Below are 24,428 nucleotides of genomic sequence, written 5' to 3' on the forward strand. Positions count from 1 at the left end.
TTTCTAGTTTTGTGAAAATCTCAGATTGTTTGTGTGTTTGTTAGTTGAGATTGAGACAAGAGATTGTTTCGTCATAATATTGTCATACCGGGTACTTTGGTGTAATTTTGACAGAATTCGGCAATGATGACGCAACTCGTCTGTTTCTCTCCCAGAAACTCAATTTCTTTATTGTGGGGTTCTTGGCTGGGTGGAATAGGAAAAATAAATACAGTAGTAGCATGTTCGACTAAAACAAGACGTCACAGAGAACTATTATGACATCATTTTCGATATAAAGCGATTACCTATAACACTGGTCAACAATTTTTCAAAAATTTTTTGCTTCCGTTAAGAAAACAATTGATTCTTATGTATTTTTGGACGCTGAATCCAAAAATGTCGGTTAAAATTGCTGATTAGCTCTAGTTTAAAAGATAAAAAAATTTTCATTTTTGTATGTTTATCTATATATGGCAAGCCTTGGTGCACTTTATTGAACACAACAGTAACAATCTACAAACAGTGTAATAATTGCATGCGTTTATATTTCAGCATAGCATATGCAACAAATAACTGCCACTTTCCAAATATAAATTTCTAATCTATTTTATCTGTTATATTCCTTTTGTCCTGTAACTCGTATACGGTTAATGGAGCATCCCTACATATCATCCTGCAAAAGTGAGCAAGCATTGATTGATTTTGTTTTCCATGGTACCTCTTTTGCATTGCAGATATGCATTGGTGAAATCGCTCACCATGCTAATCACTGACATCTCCACAGTTTGGTAGAAAAAATCCAGGTGCGAGTCCAAAAAGTGTATCTTCAGTGACATATTGCACTCCATGCATCTGTATGCTTTAATGAGATTTACACCAATTCCGTGTAGTTGTCAGCTCTTTTGTTCCCCAAGAATTTTGTGGCCAGCAACTTAAACGCTTCCCATGCAATTTTCTCTTTGTCAAATAACACTTGATCAAATTTACCGTCTTCGAAGATGATGATTCTGCCAGAAGATTCCATTGCTGTAGTCTAGAGCTGAAGTCTAAATTTCTGATTTAACTTTTGGTAGTTCCAAATCCCGGATAAGATAGTGCAATTTCTTTTGAGTTATAAGGTGTGGTTCTTTGGAAGATAGTGTTTCAACGTAACGTGAATTCTTTAGGTACCTCAGGAACAGGAAGTAATTCTACATGCGATACGGGACGAATTGCTGATGGAATATTTGTGTATTGAATACTTTGCTTCTTCTTTCTCGACAAACCTTTACAAACCGGGGGGTGGGGGGTCGTGCAAAAGTAGCAATCGCTAATGTGGTCAGTAGGTTCTCTCAAAACCATTGGAACAGCAAAGGGCATACATTTTCTTTTTCCGTTTAGCCATTGCCAAAGATTTGCACCACAGGAGTTACAGCATATGTTAGGGGCCCAACTCTTGTCCTGATCACCAACTTTATATCCAAAATACAAGTTGAATACAAGGTTTGTTTTCCTGACCACAGCCGTTATACTTCGCTTTTGTGAAGAAAAAGTTATTTCACCACAAATCTAGTAGAAATTGTCTGCATTTTTTATGCATTTACGTGGCATCTGCAGAAAGAGCAGTTCAGACTACACACATGAAGCAAGCAAACAACCCAACTCAAACATACGTCAAAATCAAAAATAATATGAATAGAAACGTCATCTACCTTCAAACAAATATATTAAGTGCCCAACTCTATCTGGCAGATGCAAACTACAACAGATAAACGCACACTTCTTTCCGCGTTAGCAAGTAAAGCACATTTTGGCATGGTGCCATATCTCAAAAACTAGAGCTAATCAACAAATTTAAAGTTGATATTCGAGATCAGTGACCCCAAATTAGCCAAGATTGACCTCATTCGTTTCAGAAGCAAATTGGCTGTTGACCAGTGTAATTGGCGCACATCTTGTCCAAGTTTATTGAAGTGATCCCACTGACCATCAACTGAAAAAGGAATAAAAACAATGAAAAATATAAAAATTAAAAATCAATCAACTCTATACAATCCACCAGAAGTGTTGTTGATATTTGAAAGTGACGTAAGAAATGAAAGCTCGCATCCTCACAGCGGTGATATAGAGCGAAGGTCAATTCCAGTACTTGTTACGTCATCCTAGTTTATTTCGCATTTCAGTTCAAATGTACAACAGGATTTTATGGTTTAGTTTTTTATATGACTCAGTATCAATTAGTTTTATTAATTTCAGAATAAAACATGAAAAATGTTTTTAGAAACGAGAATTCTTTTTTGATCATGTTCTATCAATTCTATACCTATTCTATTCTGTTTATTTTAAGATTTTTTTAAAGTCGCAAACATTATGACAGAATTAATGAAACATTAAGACACCCAAGGTTAGTAAAAGGTTGAAGATAAATTGTTGAATCTCTTATAGAACTTTTTCCGTCAAAAAAGCCGCAGAAAATCACGTGCGCTTTTGTTTTTACCGAAAGTTTGTTTGCTCAGAAACAAACGCAGAGTTATAAACTACAGCAATTGTTATGTGATAATTACATTGATAAACGACAAAACTCTGCATGTCTTGGTTAGTTGACAACCTACAAATGCAAATTACAGCAACATGGTCACATTGTTAGGCGCAAGATGTTATATTTTATCACCTATTTTGAACTGTGATTTTACCTGTGCCGCCAAGAAAGCCAAAACTACTGGAACTGTTTGAAAATTCATTTTAATAAGAATGACACCATTGTCAGTGACGACATTACTTAAACAATCTCTTAATTAAAATTTTTCTTATACAGGCCTATAGCTAATGCAAAAAAGCGAACAAAATTTGTTTAATTTCATCCCGACTACTTTATTAATCAAAGCATACTCATTAATTCCTGAACACATCTTCTGCTCGGGCTATAAATCAGACACCTCGCACTAAAACTGTTGCTTTTATTGCAACAACATACGGACTTTCTATGGCTATAACATAGACTTTATAAACTTTTCATTATGCCTAACTTATAAATCTTTCTTGGAAGACAGAAAGTGAAAACAGTCATGATTGACACAAGCAAGTCTAACATTAAAAGCTCGAGTAAAACAACAGACCGCAAACATAAAAGAAACAACTGAGCAGAGATTTCAATAAACACGGCAGGCTCCATCAATGCGGGTGGTTTTATAAATCCACCACGACACCGCGTCACTCTACAGCCCTGCACTGAACTAACTAACCAAGCATATGGCAAACTACATTATGAAGAAAATTTAATTTTGCGCGATGCTATTTCTTCTGAAGTTGAATTATATCCAATTAGAGTGTAAATTCGAGGCCATATTAAGTATTCACTTATAACTCAATAATGCAATTTTTCTATTCAATTGTCTTGTTGCAATGTTGATCTTCAAAACTTGGATTGTAATTTTGTACAATTAAGTCATCTTTTCTTTATAAACCACGATTTCTGAGTGTCTAGCTGCGCGTGTCTTCTTGCAAACGAGAACTTTTCAACCTATAATTGTAAAAGAGCTCGTTTGCTGTTATCTTCTGGAAAGTTTATTTTTTTACCAGTTACGAGTGAAAATTACAGAAGGAAATTAAAGAAAATCGTTAAGTACAGTACGAAAGTTATCGCGAAGTTAAATTAACGCTTTAGTGTCAGATTTCGTCCGCACTTGCCCGTAGAAGTCTTGTATTTTTAGATTCTTTTATATTGTGGGAAATTGTGTCGCAATAAAACCATTCCTTTCAGCAACTACTCCACAAGGAAAATTTTGCAACTAAATTTAACAATTTTTGAAAATTTGTAAGTTATGAAAGGACAGCATTTTAATGTTGCTTTATCTGTTCCTGTTAACCTCATCAAAGACACAACTGTTTCGAAGCATTCGTCATATATACTCCCCTAAGCAGCCAACTTCCTTGCAATGTGCTCTAGGGTGGTCTGACGAAGAACTTGTAAATATTGCGAGCCACTAAACCTTATTATCCTTCGAAGAAGCACTCCGGTACAACTCGGAAGGAATTTGTGAGTGAAAGCGCCGCTTACGAGAAACTAAATCTTTGCGAGGTGCGTTGGTAATACCGCCTCTGACGTCAAGCAGATCCTATATCAAACTATGTACATAAATCAACAACCAAGTTTCTATAAAATGCAATATTTAAAAAAAACATTTAGAAGAAAATTGCGTATTAACATGAATCCGTAGAAAGGCTGAAACTTCCCCTTGATGTTCGTTCTTATTGTTAAGTAACGATTCATTTGGTAACAGATTCATTGTAGGGTTAGTCCCCGCATGTTGGCGCTGTGTTGGATTTTCACCAGAACCAACGCTTTATTGACGGTCAAACAAAATTCCTCTCCAATTCCAACAATATTAACTTTGTTCGAATTTACAGATTGTCAAAAGTCTGACGGTGTACTTCTGCACTAAGTGCAAGAATAGCAATTGATGTTTTAATAAAAGGCCGTTTGCGACATTTTTTGAGTAGACTACCTCTCGAAAAATTTTATCTTCCTTTTCTATTAATACTTCCCCTAATTATATTATTTCCAAACTATATGATATGACTTGTTGAAGCTTTTTAGGTCTAAATACTTGCTGTGTGAGGCGGGAATTTAGTATAACTGAAAGCTGGATTGCATTAGCTGTTAGTTGGCGGTAGCTGCGATATTTGCTATAATTGTCAGGCCACGTACTTAGTAAATGCAGGCAAAACCATGCACTGTTTATCTCAAGAATCTTGACAAGAAGTGTTGTGTTTGCAACATATGTCATGATAGACTCCAAAATTTATCTGAGAAACAAAATACTGACGCTATTAAATGCAGCCATAACCAAGAAGTAGGACCTATTTTCAAGGTGGGACATGTCTCAAATTTCGAAAAAGGGGGTTCCCCAACTCTTGAGCAAGAGGGGCTAAAAACAGGACAACAAGTAAGATAAATTGACACAGTCGTTGAGTGTAAAAAATTTCGATCCCGAGCTGGTTTATAAAGCGGTGACTACGTTTAATGCAAATATCTATTAAAAACTTTACACGGAAAATTTTGTTTCATTTCGTATCAAAACTTTCAAAAACTGTAAACTAACTAACTTATTCTTTTTTGACATCTTGCCGTTACTCCCTTACGCCGTACCGGCAATAACTCATTTACGGGAACTGTGTTCCGGACCGTTCCGCATTTTTTCACCACTGTGTATACGTCATGCGTCATCATGCGTCATCATGCGTCATCATGCGTCATCATGCGTCATCATGCGTCATCATGTGTATACTTCATGCAAAGCAATCGCTTTGTTACGATGGACGCGAGGCAGACTCAAATAAGCCATTGGCAGATGATGATGATGATGATGATGTGATGTTTTAGCGCTAAGGCAAAGTCAAATCGTGGAGATTCATTTTCACCGCGTCATAGTTATTCTGAAACAGCGGCGTAACCTAGGTTTTAGCTGGTTGACCATCCAGGCCAAAACGGGAGGGACGCAAATTTTTTTTATTTTTACACCTAACATATAAGGAAGAAGCTTTGGTCGATACTTCCGCTCCGCAATGGATGTCTTTGGAGTTCTCATACTGAAAGAGGAAATCTTTGAGGTCTTACAAAAGCAAACTTAGCAATTATTATGCATCCAGGGCCCCGCCGAGTCTCGCTTTTCACCTTAACCGGCCATCATGAAAAGGTCGGGATATAACTGCCAGTTTTTCGCTGCGCAAGAGAGTCAACTTTCCTGGAGAGTTTTCAATTGCACCTCAATAGGTTTATACCAAGTGCATGTGCTCGGTAATGTTGCACGAAATTATCAATAATTATGCAACGTACGTAACCACGTAAAGGAGCTCCTGTTACAAACGTTTGCTACAAATTACGTTATTACGCAAACTACCATCGATAGCTTTTATCTGTATGAATTCTCTGCGTAAATGCAATTGAAATGCGACATCTGCACTCGGCTCTTTGCCCACTTTGCCGTTTTTCAAAGCCGGGCAATAGCAGAAAACAATGTTGGTGATGTGTCGTCATAACCGTCCTTTGATAACTATTGATACAACCATAAACGCTGCTAAGCTGTTAAAGTGATATCAGACTGCACAAAACCCACGACAAATATCGCTTTCGCGTCTCATGCAAAAGTAGATCACGCACGACATCGACAAACTTACGAGTCTCGACACAATGATGTCAGCTTAAAAACAAAGCGTTTATATCGAACCTCTAAAACAAGGTTCTGACGTGCTGCTGTGCATTGTGTTGCGTATTAAGTTGTATCTTTTTCGCCGTTTTGTTGTTGAATTAGTCTCAAAGGTATAATTTTTAGTCACTACATAAAATGATGTTCTTACAGCAGTCCTTAAACCTAGCATTGCTTGTATGGCGAAGGCTAGGGCTATTAAGTTGTTAGGTTAATCCGTTGCTGACTCCTGACTCACAAGGCTGTTGTTTCAGTGTAAGCTAGCTTCGCTCATATATTAAAGGTTAAAACACGACCATCTTAGTTCAAGCCTTTAATCGAAAACAGTCCTGTGCACGCAAGCATTGGAAAAGCGGAACTGGAGTGGTGAAACGAACGTTCAGTGCAGAAATCAACACATGCTGGGAACTTCCCGAGGGCGCCAACCAGCGACAAACCAAACAAACACCCAACGGCCGCTACACTTGTGCAAAAAAAGAGCGAAAAGCGAATAATCCCTAAAAGGGAGCGCGGACGTGGTTCCGTTCCGACGTTGACAAAAGATCTTTTGCTAGCTCAAACCAAATAAACAAATAAACTGCATAACCTCTCGAGATCGTCCCTAAAGAATAGAAGCGATCTCGAAAACTCGTGCCTTAATATGAGAGTAGGGGAAAGTGGGGCAAGACGGGACACTTAACTTCAATCAGTATTTTAAAGAATTCCCTTTTATCAATTTTGTTAACTTTGGTACCATAATATACCTTAGGTATAGATACAGGTATAGATATAGATACAATAGAGCATACAGCTCATCTCAAGTCGTTAAGCACTTAATCAAGCGTAACAAGCAAAACTTTTTCACTCCCCGCATTTTGATAGGAGCATACAGTGGGCACTGGGCAGACGCTGGTATTTTAAAGGGGGCTTTAAAACAATTTTCCCCGCTCCTCAACGCGATTCAAAATACCTCACTGCTTGCCAATGTTCCCTATAAGCTGCGCGCGTGCGCACTGCTGACACGGTTTTCGCGCACAGAAAATCTGTGCTGCGCACAAGAAAAGAATTGCTTGAAGTGAAAACAAAATAAACGCAAAATAATGGCCACAGTGCGCACGTGGCACGTCTGATGTTGCTCACAGTGGTCCAAGGACCGCTCAGGGAGTTAGTATGTTTGCTCAGACTCGTGAAGAATTAGAGGGAACATTGCTGCTTGCTAACCTGGTTGTCATAAGCACGGAGTGTAAGCAAAGACGCAGTTTCTTTCCACATCTCAGGAACGCATAACAGCGACTGTTTTCATAAATTTCCAGCCGAACAACTCGTAGCGAAAGTTGCAGCAAGAAGCTAATCCCCTGATATAACTCTGTGTGTTTGATGTCTTGCCCCAACTACACGCCGCATTGTTATTATTATTACTGCTGTTATTTGTCTGCGTAAAGTTGATATAAAATTTTGGTAGCTTATATTTCTGTTAATCATTGGTTACAAGGTAGAGGAAGCATTCGAGGCGGATGCTTTAGCCTACAAGCCATAGCACCAGTCTCATTAGATTTGAGTAGATATAAGCAATTTAGAGCTGAACTCTACAAAGCAATTAGCGATGATAAAAACCTACTTATAACGTTTGGGCAGAAATGTGATGCTAAAAAATATTGACACAAAACCAATTTCTGTCTTACAACAAATTTTATTTCCACAAAACTCACTCTGGATATTTCAAATCACAAAAAATCAGTAAATCTAAAATATTACAGCAAATTCACCATTTAACATAATGCAGTAAATATTTACAGTATTTGAATAAACATGTCTAACAATTATAATTATGACATCACTATTAGTTTATGTACAAATATAAATCAATTTTATCAATGAATTAGTAAATCTGTAGATGGCGCATCGGGTTGAGCAATCGCTCGATGTCGCAGAAGTCCGCGATTCGAATCCCGGCCACGACGCAATTCTTTTTAAACAAGTGAATCGATGTGAAGAAGGAATTTTATCAGAATTTAATTAAAATAGAATTTCTGTTTAAAAATGAAACCTACTTACCATTATTACGTCAGCAGTGATTGCGCGGAGTGAGTGTGACGAGGCCAACATAAACTTGCAACTGCTATAAATTAAAAATTTGGTTAAAAATTGAATTTCTGTGCAAAGTTCAAGTTGACACAAACATGACAAGATATAAAGAATACCGAGCCATGAAGCTGGTCAAGGGCGAGTTGAATTTTTTGTTTCTCGCTCGAATTTGCGATTCTTCCATCTCCGAAGCAACCATCCATGCGCAGATCTTCTTCAATTTTAGTGAAAAATTCTGGTCCTGGAATGTCTGTGATTATGTTGTGACTGATGTCCAACAATTTTACCTGCAGATGAAATGTTTGTAAACTACAACCTGGTGTATTGATGAAGCTAATATATAACTACATACAAGTTAATATTACCATTAATTGGTTAATAACTAACCAGCACCACGTGGTCAGATTTAGGCCTAGCCTACTGGTCCAACACAAATTCTTGGTTTTTGAATTAAATAGAAATAATTTTGAGCGGCCAATTAAAACCGGTATCGAGTATTAGTTGTAGAAACAAATCCTGATAATAAGTTTGCAAAAATATTTTCAGTTTTAAATAAAATGAAACTTTTCAGTTGACCCAAAAATTAACCGGTACATGCCAGGCTAAAACTGATCCAACAAAATTTTGTCATTTTTTTATTAAAAAGAAGGAATTTTAAGCGACCAAGTTTATCGCAGGTTCCACATTCCTTGTAGATTCAAGTAATCACTAAACCGTCGCAAAATTATTCTGCAATTTTATATAAATTAGCACAAAATATCCGACCTACACTGCCCAGTAATCTCAACAAACTGCCTTGAAAAATATCTTCGTACTAGCCATTATGACGTCATAAGCACAAATGTAAACAATTCATTATGACGTCATGTGCTGTTCTAAGCAAACGATAAAAAGTTGAATAAATCGTCAAACCTTTCCAGGCATCTCAGAGATCGCCGAAATTAATCTTTCCACATCACCAGGGGAGAAGCATTGGATCAGACCAAGCTCCTTTAACTCCTTTTGTTGTTTCCTTAAAACGTCACAAAAGATCGCGGCTTCCGATGATGACAATTTCAATGGATAAAGATTCATCCTTGTTGGAAAGCGCTGTGACGCCATATTGAAGAGTTCCATGTCGCTGGATTCGTTTAATTCGCATAAAAGCGAAATATATCTGCGTGGGTTGTCGTAATCTAAACAAACATAATAGTTAATTATTTACCGGTTGTAGTTCGCCGCGTTATAGAAATAAATTTAAGACGGAAATTTTTCATGTTTAAGCAACAAAGTCAAGTTGAAAGCGAAAACTTACTTTTCTTTAAATTATCTGTTTGGAACGAATTAAAAAAAGAAGTAGTCATTTTAAACTGAAGATAAACTTAATGCAACAACCTGAATTGATCTAAATGACATGTGGCCTATTTAGCCGGCAAATATTTTCACCAGAATTACCGGCAGCCTACTAAGCTAGGCTCTGTACACTAGCACTGGCAATATGTTTGCAATAGACATGTAAATTACAAAACTTACTTTTACTTGGCCTAGTAGGCTGCTGTACTAATCTACCAGTGATTATGTGGAAATATTTCCCGGCTAAATAGGCTACATGTCATTTCAACAATTTTCACAAAATATTATCACACAAATATTTTCACAGCATCACCAGTCTGCCAGCAGCCTTACTGTACTAGGCCAAATAAAGGTAAGTTTTGAAATTCAACATAAATGTGTGTTCTGCCGCACATAATGCATGTCTATGGCAAATAATACATAACATGCACATGCAGTTTATTCATTTAATCGCAGATTTAGGACAAAGTCAGAAAATAAACTTACCTGACCAATCTGTGAACTGCAGTTTCTCAAATCGTACCAGCTGTGACTTTAGTGCTTTTATCCAAATCCTCCTCTTCTCAGCAACATCTGGAAATAAAATGTTATCAAGCTTAATACTGACAGGTGACAAATATAGTCTAGGCCTATACACAGGGTTGCCATCAGTCTCAACTCAAAAATAAGGACGACTAGAAAATGAACGAGGAATACCACCTTAAACAGTGTACAACAAGAGAAAGCAACCAATGTTCCTAAAAAAAAAAAAAAAAAAAAAGCAAGACACTATCTGCATGTTCATAATTTTGGTATCTCTTTGGTACAAAATGGTATCGTAAAGGTGACAAAATGCCCAAAATAAGGACAAAAGTGCCCACCTCCGCCCTAAAAATAAGTACGAAAGTGAAAATAAGGACATTTCTTAGAAATAAGGACAAACATCATTTCTAAGACACGGACCTTTAAAATAAGGACAAATCTTATAAATAAGGACGGTATGGCAACCCTGCCTATACAAAATAGCTTGCAAGTAACTGTAGGCTAGAATGCAGTGAAATGTACTAAATAAAACTATTGCCAATTTTTTTGCATATAAGCCTACTTGCTGATTTGCTAAATTTGCATTTTTTTAACTGACTGGATGCCATTTACTGAAGTTGCATTTTTGATTTACCAAACTGTGCGAATGGCTGCTCATAAAACAGACAACTATTTTATCGTTTTGCTGCTGATTACTAACGTTCTAAAACAATATTTTCATACAATTTTGATAAAGTGTAGTTTCCGAAATAGGCACAGTATATATAATGTTGAAAACAAAAAATTGGTTGTAGTAATATTTTAAGACTGCATGTTAAGAGCAGTTGCTAGAGGATCTTTTATTTTATAACGGTTATGTATTACAATGCATTGTTATAAATAATATGCAAACTGTGCATGACACCGTTTTATTATAAAGTACATGGATCTCGAACAGTCAGAGGTGGGCACTCAGTACGTAGAAAGTACCATCGGTAACAGTACTTGGCAAAACATGTACCAACGGTTCCGGTATTTGGTACTATTTCAAAAAAGTAGTCCGGTACTTTGCCAGTACTGGGTACCAAACTACTTTTCGTACAGTGGATCATGTTACAAGTGCAACTTTTGCTGATATTATGGCCCCGCTAAAGGTTACTTCAGGTCAAAAACAATGTGAACTCACTCTATGCCGCTTTATTAGACATTTGTAGATTAAAAAAGTGCAAAAAACACTAAAATTGAAATCAAGTTTCAATTAAAATGAAATTTTAAAAAGCAAACTTCTGAAAACCTTGAAGTAATCATTTTAGAAGTACCAAGCACTGGGACGAACTTAAATTTCTAGAAAAAAGTAATTCAGTGCAGGGATTCTGTACTGTTCTCTTAAAGTACCGATGGTATCGGTACTGAATAAAGTACCGCAATAAAATAATTTGGTACTATAGTACGCTGTACTGCTCACCTCTGCCAACTGTACTAAGTCTTGCTCAATAACCGATGTTTGATTGGTGGGGAATCATCTCTGAGGTCGTGTAAAAACTATCTTCTAATACCATATTAGCAAAGAGAAATGAACGAAATTATTACACTGCATGTTAATGCAGTAGACTTCGCTTATTATGACTCTCTTTGGACCAAACCATTCTGGTCACAACATTGGAATAGTCATAATAACCACAGCTGCAAGCCTGATACAGCACCACACACTAAGCAGTATCGACACAGTCGGAAACAAATTGACTAAACTTTCTAAAATCTCATACATTTCTTACATGATGCGAAAGAAAACTCACATGGCACAATCATTCCTGTCACATTGCATAATTGACAAAGAAACATTGGGTGAATAAAATTGAAAAAGTGGTCGTAATACTCAAACACAGGTCATAGTAAACAGAGACATTTGTATGGCAAAATTTGGGACTATATCATCACGGTCATATAAAGCGGGTTGTCATATTAAAGCCGACTTTATTGCATATAAATGTGTAGCACACCATATGGTGGCTATCATTTTTTTACATGAGTTGGTAGGGGTGGCCAGTGTAAAATAACATAAGTGTTAGCCTAAACCATATTTCAGCTATATTAATTTCTGTTGGCGGAGAAACTAAACAGAAACAGGTTTTGCTTGCTTTCGTAGTAGTGCTGTAATTGCTTTTGTAATAATAAGGAGAGGAGTACTGAATCAGTTTATGAGTATCAAAACCAAATTTTTGAAAAAACAATCGAAACATTGCGACCAAACCATGTATTATAGTATTATAAAGATGAATAACAGTGCGTATGCTCCAAATTAGTTTATTCTAATTTTCTGCTAGTATGTTTAGTTGTGATTTTCAGTGTCAAAATACTTGTATATAGCAAAATGGCAATATAAATGATTTCCTGTTGTGACACAAAAACTTGTAAATTATTATTTAATTTGCAATGCTTTTTCTCTATTTTACATTTAATGAAATTTATATTTTTAGAATGACAACTCATTCGCAAAACAGCCACTGAAGTATTCTTCCACAATCTGCACTCAACCTCAGAGACATGCTCAACAAACACGATGTCTATAGTAAGGTGCAACCATACCACGAACATCACATGCATTTGTGTGACGTGAAGACCACCTTGTGCTGCTAGAAAAATGCTATCAAACTGCAACAGACCTGAGTGAACTGTGTGTCAAACCAAAACCGATGAAAATCAACCGGCTTATACCACCAGTTACAATTCTGAAACTGATCAATAGTCAACCCAAAAGTCAACCACTGACTCTTACTCCGGTAACAACTACAGAGTGATCACATGATTTGGCAATGGACATTGTTTATATTACTGTAACAATGTTAATCATTGCCCTTTAAAACAGAGTAAACATTGTATACTTGGCAGCATTTGCCACAATGAGACACTGACAAAAGAAACATTTCATACTACAAGTACATGTATATTTATTGTCAGGGCTGGTCTTAGGCCATTGTCAGTGATTTAACCAACTTGGGCTACATGCTGCTTAGTACCAAAACAGAAATAGTAACAAAACAGAAATCGCAGATCACAGTGTTCTCAATTTGTTCTCGAAGTGTTATTATCGATGTTATTATTTAACTTTTTTTCGAAAGAGAATGTGAACTTGGTGAAAACATATCACAAAGCAAAGCTTTGATGAGAGCTGATTTGCAAAGAGTTTATATTTGGTTAACGTTGTTATGAATATTATTACATTAAGTTATTTCAAATTGGCAAAAAATGCCCACTATCAGTTCTTGCATTGGGTTCATGCTTAGTAAGGCCTGTTTTGTATACAATACAACACAAAAATGACATTTATGGACTGGCTGTGTTGAATGATGTGGAAATGACAATGCACAAATTACAGTTAATGCCACGGCACTTACAAGCAATGTGCGAAAATAAATGTACCCAATATTGAGCTTTATACCACCCAAATAGATATGTGTAAATCTATTCATTCAAGTAATGTAGAAAATGTTGTATCAGTGTTCGAGTAGAAATTGTAATACAGTTAAAGCTCATTAACTTGACTTCATTTGAATGGAGATTCAAATAATTTAAGGAAACTTAACCTAATAAAATTCATGTAAACTAGTAATAGTGACTGAAGTGTTCTTTTTGTTTCCCAGAGCATGGTTAGCACTAATTATCTCAACATTAGTGAAAAAATTGTTATCAGTAGAAATAAACATAAACACCATAGTGATTTATTTATTTGATTCAGTAATGGGTTATTATAAGCTAGAAATATAGCCTGTTCATCCAAAGTTATCTAACTCAATGCCTTTTCAACTCAAAGATATGATTTTAACTTTAGCGTATCACATTTAAGAGCTTCAGCTGATAGTTATACTCAATATATGCAACAACAAATGGAAACAACTGTTATGAGAACAATTTAAGAAATGCTAAGTGAGACAAAGGCAGTTCTAGAGCTCCACAAGGCTAGTGCACTAAGCCAAGCATATCAGACTTAAACAGATATAGCAGTAGCACAGCAACAAGCATGGGTAATATATCTAATGACATCATCATGCTGTGTAATACTTCCACAAGAACAAATCTCTCTTTTATCACATCTAATTTATAAAAAAGACTCATTGTAAAAGATGATAAATGAATGGAACTATTATCCTCCAGTCATGTGTTTATGGTTAATTACAGCCAATTTTACCAGCCTATGATAACTGGAAGTAAGTTAATTGGTCATTTTACTTTGTGTTAAATGTTAACCACTTTTCGATGAACATTATTATGCAGTTGTGTTTAAGTTCTTGGACCTAAAAAAACAATGTCCATAAAAGCTTTTGTAAAATATGAGCAGAGCTTTCACATTGGAACATTTCTGGAAGCAGTAACCCAGGAACTTTAGCTTGACGGTTATAACATCTATTATAAATTCAAGTTTTGCAATTTGTTAGACGGTAGTGTGCTAAAATTTACAGTCACCTAAATTGTGGGCAAAGACAAAGCAAGGCAAAAATTGATGTTCAATGATGATTAAAAAGAATGGCAATGGCAAAAATGATTAAAAATGGCAAAAATGATTAAAAAGGATCGTAAATGTAGTTCTGTAGTTGCAAATTACACGACAATTTGTTTACCCGTAGCTTATACATAGGCCAACTACTGCACTAAAACTTGTCAGAAAATTATTCATATTTTGTTTTACATCCTACTAAATTCTTTAGCCTGCTATGTTTCTTATGCACTGAAACATGCCGTAATATTCGGCAACTTTTCTTGGAATATTACTAAGTTTTAGTCAGACATAAAACGTAAGTTTTTCACATATATGCTTATTACCGGTACTTTACCACAAGTTTCGGCTTTAGCATTAACCTTGTTCTACGGTGATGACGGGATAATTCAGACGCCACATAATCTTCATACCTCATTAACAGTAATAGTGTCCATCTTAACTTCGCAACGTTTACTTTTAGAGTATAACTAAAATTTTAAACAGTTGTGCAAGTGGCAGTTACAGTTAACTTCATCAATTGCAGGTCTGGATCAGTTTGATACAAAATGACAACAATGAATCGATCACGTGACTTTGTTGTTATTTTGATTATTTTCTCCGTAACCATTAGAGACGATGTTTCCACCAAACCTTTGAAGTTTTGATAAATCCTTTGCTATATGCTTCATAGTACTTTAGGATTGATTTATAATGAAAATAAAATTAGTAAAATGAGCATTTATTTTGTATTCGATACCATTTGAAATAAAATGTTATTCTTTGCCATTATATTATTGTGATGCACGTTTTAGCCTGCGAGGCCACATTTGCATGTTTTATTTGTGGTAATTATCATCGTAATTGTTTATGTCCTTGCGACCACCTACGTCGGCACAATTTTTCGTTCCTCATATTTAAGGCTTGAAATAAAACGAAAAACATGTGATTGAAGGGATACGTTATTGTAGTGTTATTGTGGAATTTGAAGTTACAGGGATGTCAATTCAATGAACATCATATTGACAAAGTTTGTCATGTTGGAGCGAGTGCCATAATATCATGACCCTTGCGACGGAATAATTCATCACCGATAGATACGAAACTCATCCAATTTAGCGAGAAAAACACAAGCTATAACTTTATAACGATGAACATAAACGTAAGTCAAAGTAAATAAAACTTGAAATCGTAGCTTATAAATTCTTGTACCAAGTCCTATACAATTTGGCACTGCTCTATATAACACAGAGTTTCTGGTACCGTTGAGCGTTGCTACTTTTGAAAACTGTACGAAATTACTCTGCAAAAGCATTTGCAAAGTACTGTAACAAGAACATAACGGTACAAACCGGATGAAGAGGTTGCCTTCTTATATGCCTGCAGTTCTGTAGACCTAGGTGAAAGTAAGGCTGATGACTGATGTTCTGGAGATGATATCTCCTCCTCTGCTGGCTTTTGTGTAAGTGAAATCTGCTCCTCTACCTGATCATCTTGTCTGAATAAGTCATAATTGCTTTTGTCTCTTTCATGTCTAATATGAACTCGTTTATAGAACAGTAAAAACTTTTTAAACTTTACCTGTTAAGGCAGCAAAAACATCGAGATAACAAGCACGAGCGGTCTCCCTGCTCGTGTCCAGATGTGGCAATCTTGCTGATGCTGGAATCTGCAAAAAATATATCGTTTGATCGGTTCATGTTTAGAAAATATTTGCATAATGGCTAAACGTTTACAAAAATAGGTATTTGCATATAGAACACTTTGCGTAAAAAAACCTTTTTTGATGTCTACTGTATGATCAAACGGCACATAATTATAGCTCCAAGATTCGAAAACAAGATATAAGGGACTGAAAGAAAATTGATGAAAACCTGAAAACATCTGCAGTCACTAACGCTTGGGTTTGTAAAAGGCACCCTTGGCCCAATGAACCCACCCGGTCGTTAAGTAATAGTAAAGTAAAGATCGTTAAGTGAGTGCAATAGTAGAGAAAATGTCGAGTGTTACACCGGAAGCTTGTTTTTTATGAATAGCGCTTTAATAAAGAAACTGCTTCTTGAACAGGAACAAATTATTACAACAACTTTTATTTTTGTCGGACATTTCCTTCCTGCATATCACGGCAAGTTGTCTAACGGAAGCATAACTAAACAAACAGCACAAATGGTAAAAGCACGATGTTTGTATATTATCAAGTTTTTTTGTGAAAACGATTCAACAAAATGTGCAACATGTTTCACATCTTCTTTCTTATTAATTATGTTTTTCATAAATGTGTGCAAAATCTAAAAAAAACATTATGGTACAAACCGGATGATTCCATCTCCTCTGCCTGCTGTTCTGTAGACCTAGGCGAAAGTAAGGATGATGACTGGTATTCTGGAGATGATATCTTCTCCTCTGCTGGCTCTTGTGTAAGTGAAATCTGCTCCTCTACCTGCTCATCTTGTCTGAAAATGTCATGATTGCTTTTTTCTCTTTCTTGCCTAGTATGAGACCGCTTATAGAACAACAAAAACGTTTTCAACTTCACCTGTTGAAAGGAGGTGAGGACAAGCACGAGCGTTCTGGTTGATCGTGCCCAGTTGCAGCAATATTGCTGATGCTGGAACCTGAAGAAAAGTTGATATTTTACAATGATCATTTTTGAATAAGCTTAATAGTAAATCATAACTTAAAATGCACATTACTACTATCCTGATAATACCTTTCGTCATATCTATGAGCAGACCGCAAACAAATCTCCTAATAACAGACCACTTCTCGTCGGAAAATAGCTCGTTTGAAACAAGGTGCTTAAACGCATCCATGGGCAGCTCATTAACGATAAACTTTGCGGTGAAAAACTCCTGATACAGTTGGTGGGCGAAGTAATACTTCACGTGGCCATCAAACACGCGGCTGACTGCCGCAAAATGGGCGTAAATGCCGACCACGATATCTTGTATCTCGTCTGGTTCAAGACGAACTGCTCTGAGGTCGTCACGTGTGATGACAACTGTAGACCTCATGGTGGCTTTGTAGGCCACTTCACTGAGCTGCAACACAATACAAGTAATAATATGGTCTCGTACATTATCACTATTTTAGGCAAACAGAAACATGTTCAGTTCTCTCACCTGCTTTACTAGTAAAGTGATGTCTTGGTGTTTTACATTGTCACTGCATCTGAGGTTCTCCAAAACTGTGGCAAAAACCCGCGTTGTGGTGCTGATTTTTCCAATTTGTGTTGTAGGAGCCAAACCTGCTGCTATAACTAACTGAAGCAACAGCGGGTTGAAACAAAGTGCAAAAACAATTTTAGCATTTCGGGAAAGATCATTCCAAAGCTTGTCGGCAGAAGCACCAGCGTAAAAATAAAACAGTTCCTTCATACCTTCTAGGGGCAGATTACCAAGTAAGATTGTAGACTCAGGACGTAGTGGAGCAGGAAGCGTGATGACACTGTGGGGCCTGGAGGTGAAAACGAGCTTAATGTCTGGAAGAAATTGTTTATTGCAAAGATTGGCTAAAAGATTCGGTACACTTTCGGGAGTATCATAGTCCACTTTGGGTACTTTGTCTTGAAATGACCACTCCGCCTGATCCAGACCATCAAAGAGTAGAAGACAACTTTTCTGATTTTCTTTGATCCACTCCCATGCATCCTCTCGGGTGCTGTCGTCTAAATCCGGACAACTGTTATCCATAATCAGCTTCCGGAAACTGACCTCTTTGGCAACTGGCATCTCCATAAATTTGTAATAAAGACATTTGTATTTTTCTGTTTTGGCTAATCTTTTGGACAAAGTCGTCTTTCCGGATCCGGGGTAACCTATGAATGCTGTAAAGCGATTGTTGGACTTCAGCAATTCTTCAAATTCAATGTCCTCATCCCGCTTAAGTGTATCAGGTTCACCAGTTGAAGCGGCAAAAGTTTTACGTTCTGGAACTCCCTGTCCACGGAAATAAGACAGTTTAGTGTACTTTGGATGGACAATTGGAATATCTGCTACTGAGACGTCGATTCCAGCTTGGAGACGGATGTCATCTTCACGGCGTTTATTTTGCTCTTGCAAAACTTTTCCAATAGCTTCCTCTCGCTTTCCGAGTTTTCGGTGGTCTGATAAGAATACAGACCTTTAAAGCATGAATATTTAAAAAGGGAACTGCATAAGGTTATATATATATTTATAAATCGGAACAGTTGCAGAATGCACATGTTGTTTTCCTCAGCAACTGCAACATATAAAACATACATTAATGGTCCATTAAATACATCATTGTGTATACTAACCTGCTTTATTTGTATCCAAACATTTCGTGATTTGCTGTTGCTCATTGAGATGATCTATGGGACAGGTAAAACAGAGTTATGCATTGTTGGAAGGAAAAATGTTCTTAGGAGATATTTTGGTTTTGGTTCCAAACCCAAATAAATACAAGCCATAACAGTGCCAAAATGCAAAAGCCTTGACTAAAAGTTTAAGTCGATCCATATATAACCGGTGTTATGCACAGCTGCAATCTGTTATAAAACGATAGTATGATAATAATAATAGCAGTTTGCTTTTAACAAAAATTTGGTTTAGGAAATAAAAGTTGTGATGAAAAATCGAACACGCAATAATTAGAAAAGGTGTCAGCAGTTTTGTAAAATTTCCAAATATTAATATTTCTGGAAGTAGCAGCAGATAAAAGCCTAAAAACTAACAGTAAATGAAATAAAAAGAACTAATAACTAATAATAACAAGTTCAGTTATTTTTTTAATAATAAAATGTTGTGATAATTACTATTTCAACTTATGAGTTTAATTACCTATTTCTTGGATAAGCTTTTCAAAGTTATTCTCAAATGATTCTTTGCTAAAATCGTAGTAGAGTTTTCCCGACACCAAAAGAGCTTTTGATAAAAATTGTAAAAATATAAATGTTAATTTGTGGTGAAAGTTGGTGATAAAAATTAATTCAGTAAAGAATATCAAAAGGTAAAAATAAAAAAAAAACATAAACTTACATAAATGGTTAGTTAAAGCAAGAGCAGAATATAAGAACTCTTAAAGTTAACATTGATTTATCGCCACAAACTTTCGTATACTTGAGTTTGCGTCTTCTGGTGTAACAATTATGATTAATAATGAAAATAACAATACTAAATATAATGTTACCATTCAAACCTTAAGCAACATCCCATTTTGTGACGTAGAAATCAATTTAAAAAAATCAACGAGTCATAGGCATAAAAATGCGTTGAAAACAACCAAGCACAAACGAAAAGTATAATAAAAATGGATACCTGTCCAGCCTTCCATTTTATAATTGTCTTGGGTGATAATGGGTATTATACGTTTTCCCTTGTCAGCGGCAAGTTTGCCTTCCCTTTTGCAGTTTTTACTGAGTTTATAATTTTCAGACAGAAACATGAGGACCAAGTAAGCGTTGTCAACGGCTTCATACATTCTGTCATAAATGTCACCTCTCATCTCGTCTTTATCAATCCACACTTTGTAACCAGCGGCAGAGAGTTCATCGGATATCTGCAAAAGTGCGAAAAAATGAAACTAGATTGTTAGGTTAAGTTTGTGAGTAGCTAATTTGCAACTCTTCTGCTTTCGTAATTTTTCTAAAACCAACAAGCGGTTTCGGTTATTAGTAATTTGCATAATAAATCCAAGACGAAAACAGAACAGCACATTTTATAATATTCCACATCATCTAAGTGATGTTGTAACTGATATTTACGATATGTGTATAAAATAAAACTTTCTTCCTGACCCTAGCACAGGGGCGGGCAACTTCTTCGGTCGGCGGGCCTGATATGAGAAAATGAAGTACTTAGCGGGCCGGATTCCTAAATAGATTGGAACGCAGCTTTGTCTCATTAATGTTCATGGTCGAAAATGTTTGCTCATAAATGTATGTAGACCCGAACAGAACAAGTAGATTCATGGCCATCTTTCTCAGAATGGCAAACTTGGACTTATTCAGTGACGCAATACAGGGATAGCGGCAGAATGTGGCCGCAGGCCACAATATCCTGTGAGACTGGAAACTGTCTGCGGGCCGCTGAAAATCACGTCGTATGTTTCCCACCCCGCTGTATGTTGTGCCGTATGTATGTTGTATGTATGTATGTTGTATGTATGTTGTTGTTGTACCCTGCCGTATGTTGTGCCGTATGTTGCCCACCCCTGCCCTAGCACAAATATTTAAGTTAAGATACAGCGAAAGTGAAGAACGAAACTAGTACGTATTTACCAAAAGACAAAGTTTTAATTTGGAGTTTCAAACATTTTTTGATTTTTAATTCTATTAACATTTCGTGTATTTCGTTAAAAGCTGTAAACTGAGAATATAAAATCTATTTACAAACCTTATGAGCGAGATCCTTTGAATCATTCCAGTTATAACTGATCATTATATGCTGGTTGGCTTTGTTGTCATCCTGGTGTTGACTGGTCCCAGGTCCACAAGGTGAATTTGTTGCTTGTGGATTATTAGGTCCTGAAATAAGATGTAATATTTAAGCAAAGATGCATGGGTCTTGTACCGCTGTTGGAGAAAAGAAACGCGAAGCACTTAAACAGGTAGCGGCACGTGTAAAATATATCAGGAAGTGACAAGAGGAAAGAAACAAAATGTGATACGATAATGAAAGACAATAAGCACTTTACAAGATAAAGTTGTATGGTCTTATAATGCTCACCTAAAGGATTTACTTGTTTCTCTTTAACTTGGGTTGGTTTTATATTTTTCAAGTCCCTGATGTCTTTTTGCTTATATTCTCTGTTCTCTTGGTATTGTCTTTGATCGTGATGTTGGTATTGTCTTTCGTCGTGGTGGTAAATTTTAGGAGCATAATTAATCATGACTGGCCCTGATTTGCGGTAAAAGATAAGATTTTCATCTATAAAAAGGCATCACAATAATATGGAAACATAGTTTGATAAATGCAACTAATAGGCTTTATCCTAAGTATTTAAAAACAATTGTGTGCTTACGTATTCAGGGACACAGTTTCATAAAACTTACCAACTCTGCTTTCAGCCACTTTGCTTGTAAGCTCAATCAACCCTGGATCAATTCTACTTAAAACATTCTGAGAAGCTTCAGCATTTTCCATTGCTTGCAAGACTTGATTTTCTGCATCTGCAGGCCCTGGATTTAAAGCAAGAGAAAAACAAAACTTTTATACCAAGTAATATATTAACAGGTTTTTATGTAATTACAGCCAAGTACGAAGACTTAATCATTTCAATCTCAGATTACTCACCATGAGGCATCCCCGCTAGCATTGAAACAGCACGTGATGTTCCAGGTTGTTCATCACTTTCACCTGATGAGCTCTCTTCATTGTTACCAGGTTGTACAAGTTGAGGTTTATCTTCGGTCAATCTTTGCTCTTCTGACTTCGACATACTTCAACGTTGCAGTAATTATCTTAGCTTAGGTTTTATACCTGGTCAAAATTGTTGATGACGTGAACTTGAAATTTAAACTTTGTTAATATAACGATTAGTTCTTTAGTCTATAACTCTATATAGTTTTATTTTAGCATTTTATTTTAGTTTTTTTTGCATTTTATATTTCAGTATTTTATTTTTAGTATTTTTAGTATTTTATTAGTTTATATATATATATGATGATTATATGTGCTGCTGCTGCCAGCACGAGCACGTCTGTGCGTTGCCGACGAATTTGAGTTCCTGAGCAGGCTTGTTTATGCCGAAGTTGCTGAGTAGCCTTGTTTCTTCCGGAATTGCGGAGAAATCTTGTAACCTTCGAGGTTCCCAGAGCAGTGTCAATGCCACCAAAGTATAACTCCGAAGTAACCTCATTGCCGCTTAAGAAAAGTTCCAATCTCGTTTTGGTTAAAGTTCCGGACTATCCTCCCAAGTTAAGTTCCAGTCTCGCTTCTTCCTAAGATCTTGAGCAGCCTCCTTGGCACCTGAGTTGATTTTCAGGGCAGTCGTGTTTCTGCCGAAGTCCTTGAGCAACCTCGTCACCACCAAAGTCCTCGAAGCAGAATCGTTCACGCCGAATTTCCCAGACCAGCGTCGTTGCCGTCGGGTTAAGTTTCGAAGCAGTCTTTTTTCCGTCCGAGTTGCCGGAGAAGCCTCGTTGTTGACGGAGTTCCCGAAACAGTCTCGCTGACACCAGTGTTAAATTCTAGAGCAGTTTCTTTGCCGATGGAGTCACTGAAGCTGTTTTGTGGCTGCCGGAGTTCTTGGAGCAGCCTAGTTAACGTCTGTGTTAAATTCCGGAGAAATATCACTTCCACCAAAGTTCCCGGAGTAGACTTCCATCCGCCAGAGTTGAGTTGAGTTGAGAGTTCAATTCTAGAGCACTCTCGTTTCCGACGACTTTCCAGAGCTGTCTTTTTTTTGCCGAAACTCCTAGAACAGTGTTGGCAGCAACTCCTAGCCGGTGTTGGCAGAACAGACTCTTTGCCACCGGAGTTATGAAAGCTATGAGACTGGATATTTTGCGACACGGTTTCGTGGTAACTAGTTAGACACGACCGTATTGGTGATTTGAGAAAATCAACTAAAAGCGGCATTTTTGCACTGAAAATGGGAAAGTGTCCTGGGTGAGAAAAGCCATGAGCGCCGAGCTTGTTTGCTTACGTTGATATATGGCGGGTTATCTCCTGGATACTTTATTGCGTCCTGGCACCGTATTACGCTGAGCAAACAACGCTTGCCGATAACTCGGCATTATAACTTACACTTTTCATTGCTTTTATGTTCAGTAAAAATAAGATATAAATTTTATTTTACTAGTTAATACCACATCATATTTAGCAATCAATGCATTTAAACTTTCATTTACTTTAAGTGAATTGAAAGTCATCCCTGCATTTCAATCACCGCTAAATGGGGAGATGGAGAAATGACTCAAGCTTTTGAATTTGTCAGCCAAGCCCGTCAAAGTAGCAACATAGCCTGGTGTTCGTAGAAACCGTGAGTTTTGTGACTAATCTTTTATCTTGCGTTAGTTGCTGTTCCTGGATGCCATCGGACATAATTTGAGATAAAAAATCGAAGGCAAAGACAAGAGTATCAATGAACTTCGATTCAACACGCATCCTAAGCTACCAACAGCGTTGAGCTTTCCCACAAGCTGCAATTAGATTAAGTCCAACCTGTCCAATTGCACCATCAAAAGGCGCGGGATTTAGTTTAGATGCCAAAAGCGCTCTGCGATAGTTGTTATCTCTAGAAAATATAGGTTGAAGAAAAGAAATGGTTGAATCTTATTGTTGCTGGTGTTTTCGCAGAAGTTTGACACGATCAATCAATCATATGCCTGTTAAAACGAATACTGGGTACTTTGCTACATCGTATGGTTTGTACGCATGGTAGACGGTTTTTTGCATCTTTACAGGTTTTGTTTGCTGTGTCACGTTCCCGAGCTTTGCGCTGTGCGCTGTATCCAAGAGTTCACCTTCACACGCCGCCGTGTATTTCAATTTGATCGCATAATCGCCACAAGCAGGTCTCCCGTTACACTGATAATCCTGCCAACGATGCAAGTAATATTGTCATCATGCCGAGCTTTTGCCAACCATGCAAGCTCTTATTTTCTACCCACAATGCAATACCGCAGGCAAGCTGCTACACGACCAAGGACTGCATCACACGGCATCTGAATCGATTATTTTTAGTTCATAGATTTATGGCGATTGTGCTAACTCGAAAGGTTACTGGATTAATGGATCGATGCCGAAAGCATCTCGTCAGGAAACACAGGACAGAGACGGCAATAGTCTGGTCGGAGACACTGACACACTCGCAACTGCGCTCGCCGCTAGGTCTCCCAGCTCATGACGGCGCTGAGTGCTTTGACAAGTTATTGCGTCTAATTACACAGAGCTTCGAGGAGCGCACAGAAAACACAGACATGTTAA

The 24,428-nt window shown here is 37.0% G+C and overlaps 1 protein-coding gene across 1 annotated transcript; it reads right to left on the reverse strand.

Moving 5' to 3' along the window:
- Window positions 1-8,211: 8,211 nt before the first annotated feature.
- On the reverse strand, window positions 8,212-21,967 carry LOC143451787 (uncharacterized). Its single transcript, XM_076952521.1, has 17 exons — window positions 21,792-21,967; window positions 21,551-21,676; window positions 21,225-21,395; window positions 20,892-21,022; window positions 19,815-20,055; window positions 19,338-19,421; window positions 18,815-18,868; window positions 17,658-18,640; window positions 17,246-17,576; window positions 17,072-17,150; window positions 16,849-16,988; window positions 16,117-16,204; window positions 15,888-16,033; window positions 10,050-10,136; window positions 9,144-9,406; window positions 8,348-8,518; window positions 8,212-8,265 (listed from the first exon to the last, which is right to left on the reverse strand). The coding sequence occupies exons 1-17, from the start codon at window positions 21,934-21,936 to the stop codon at window positions 8,212-8,214; spliced, it is 3,294 nt and encodes a 1,097-aa protein (XP_076808636.1). The 5' UTR covers window positions 21,937-21,967.
- Window positions 21,968-24,428: the final 2,461 nt, after the last annotated feature.

The sequence above is a fragment of the Clavelina lepadiformis genome, chromosome 4 (assembly GCF_947623445.1).
Source record: "Clavelina lepadiformis chromosome 4, kaClaLepa1.1, whole genome shotgun sequence".
In the NCBI taxonomy this organism is placed as follows: domain Eukaryota; kingdom Metazoa; phylum Chordata; class Ascidiacea; order Aplousobranchia; family Clavelinidae; genus Clavelina; species Clavelina lepadiformis.

Excerpts from the sequence above, each read along its gene's own strand:
- LOC143451787 (XM_076952521.1), bottom strand. The coding sequence starts at position 21,936 with ATGTCGAAGTCAGAAGAGCAAAGATTGACCGAAGATAAACCTCAACTT. Across the intron at positions 21,023-21,224 it reads GAAACAAGTAAATCCTTTAG|GACCTAATAATCCACAAGCA; the intron begins GTGAGCATTATA and ends ATCTTATTTCAG. Across the intron at positions 20,056-20,891 it reads CAAAGGATCTCGCTCATAAG|ATATCCGATGAACTCTCTGC; the intron begins GTTTGTAAATAG and ends GCACTTTTGCAG.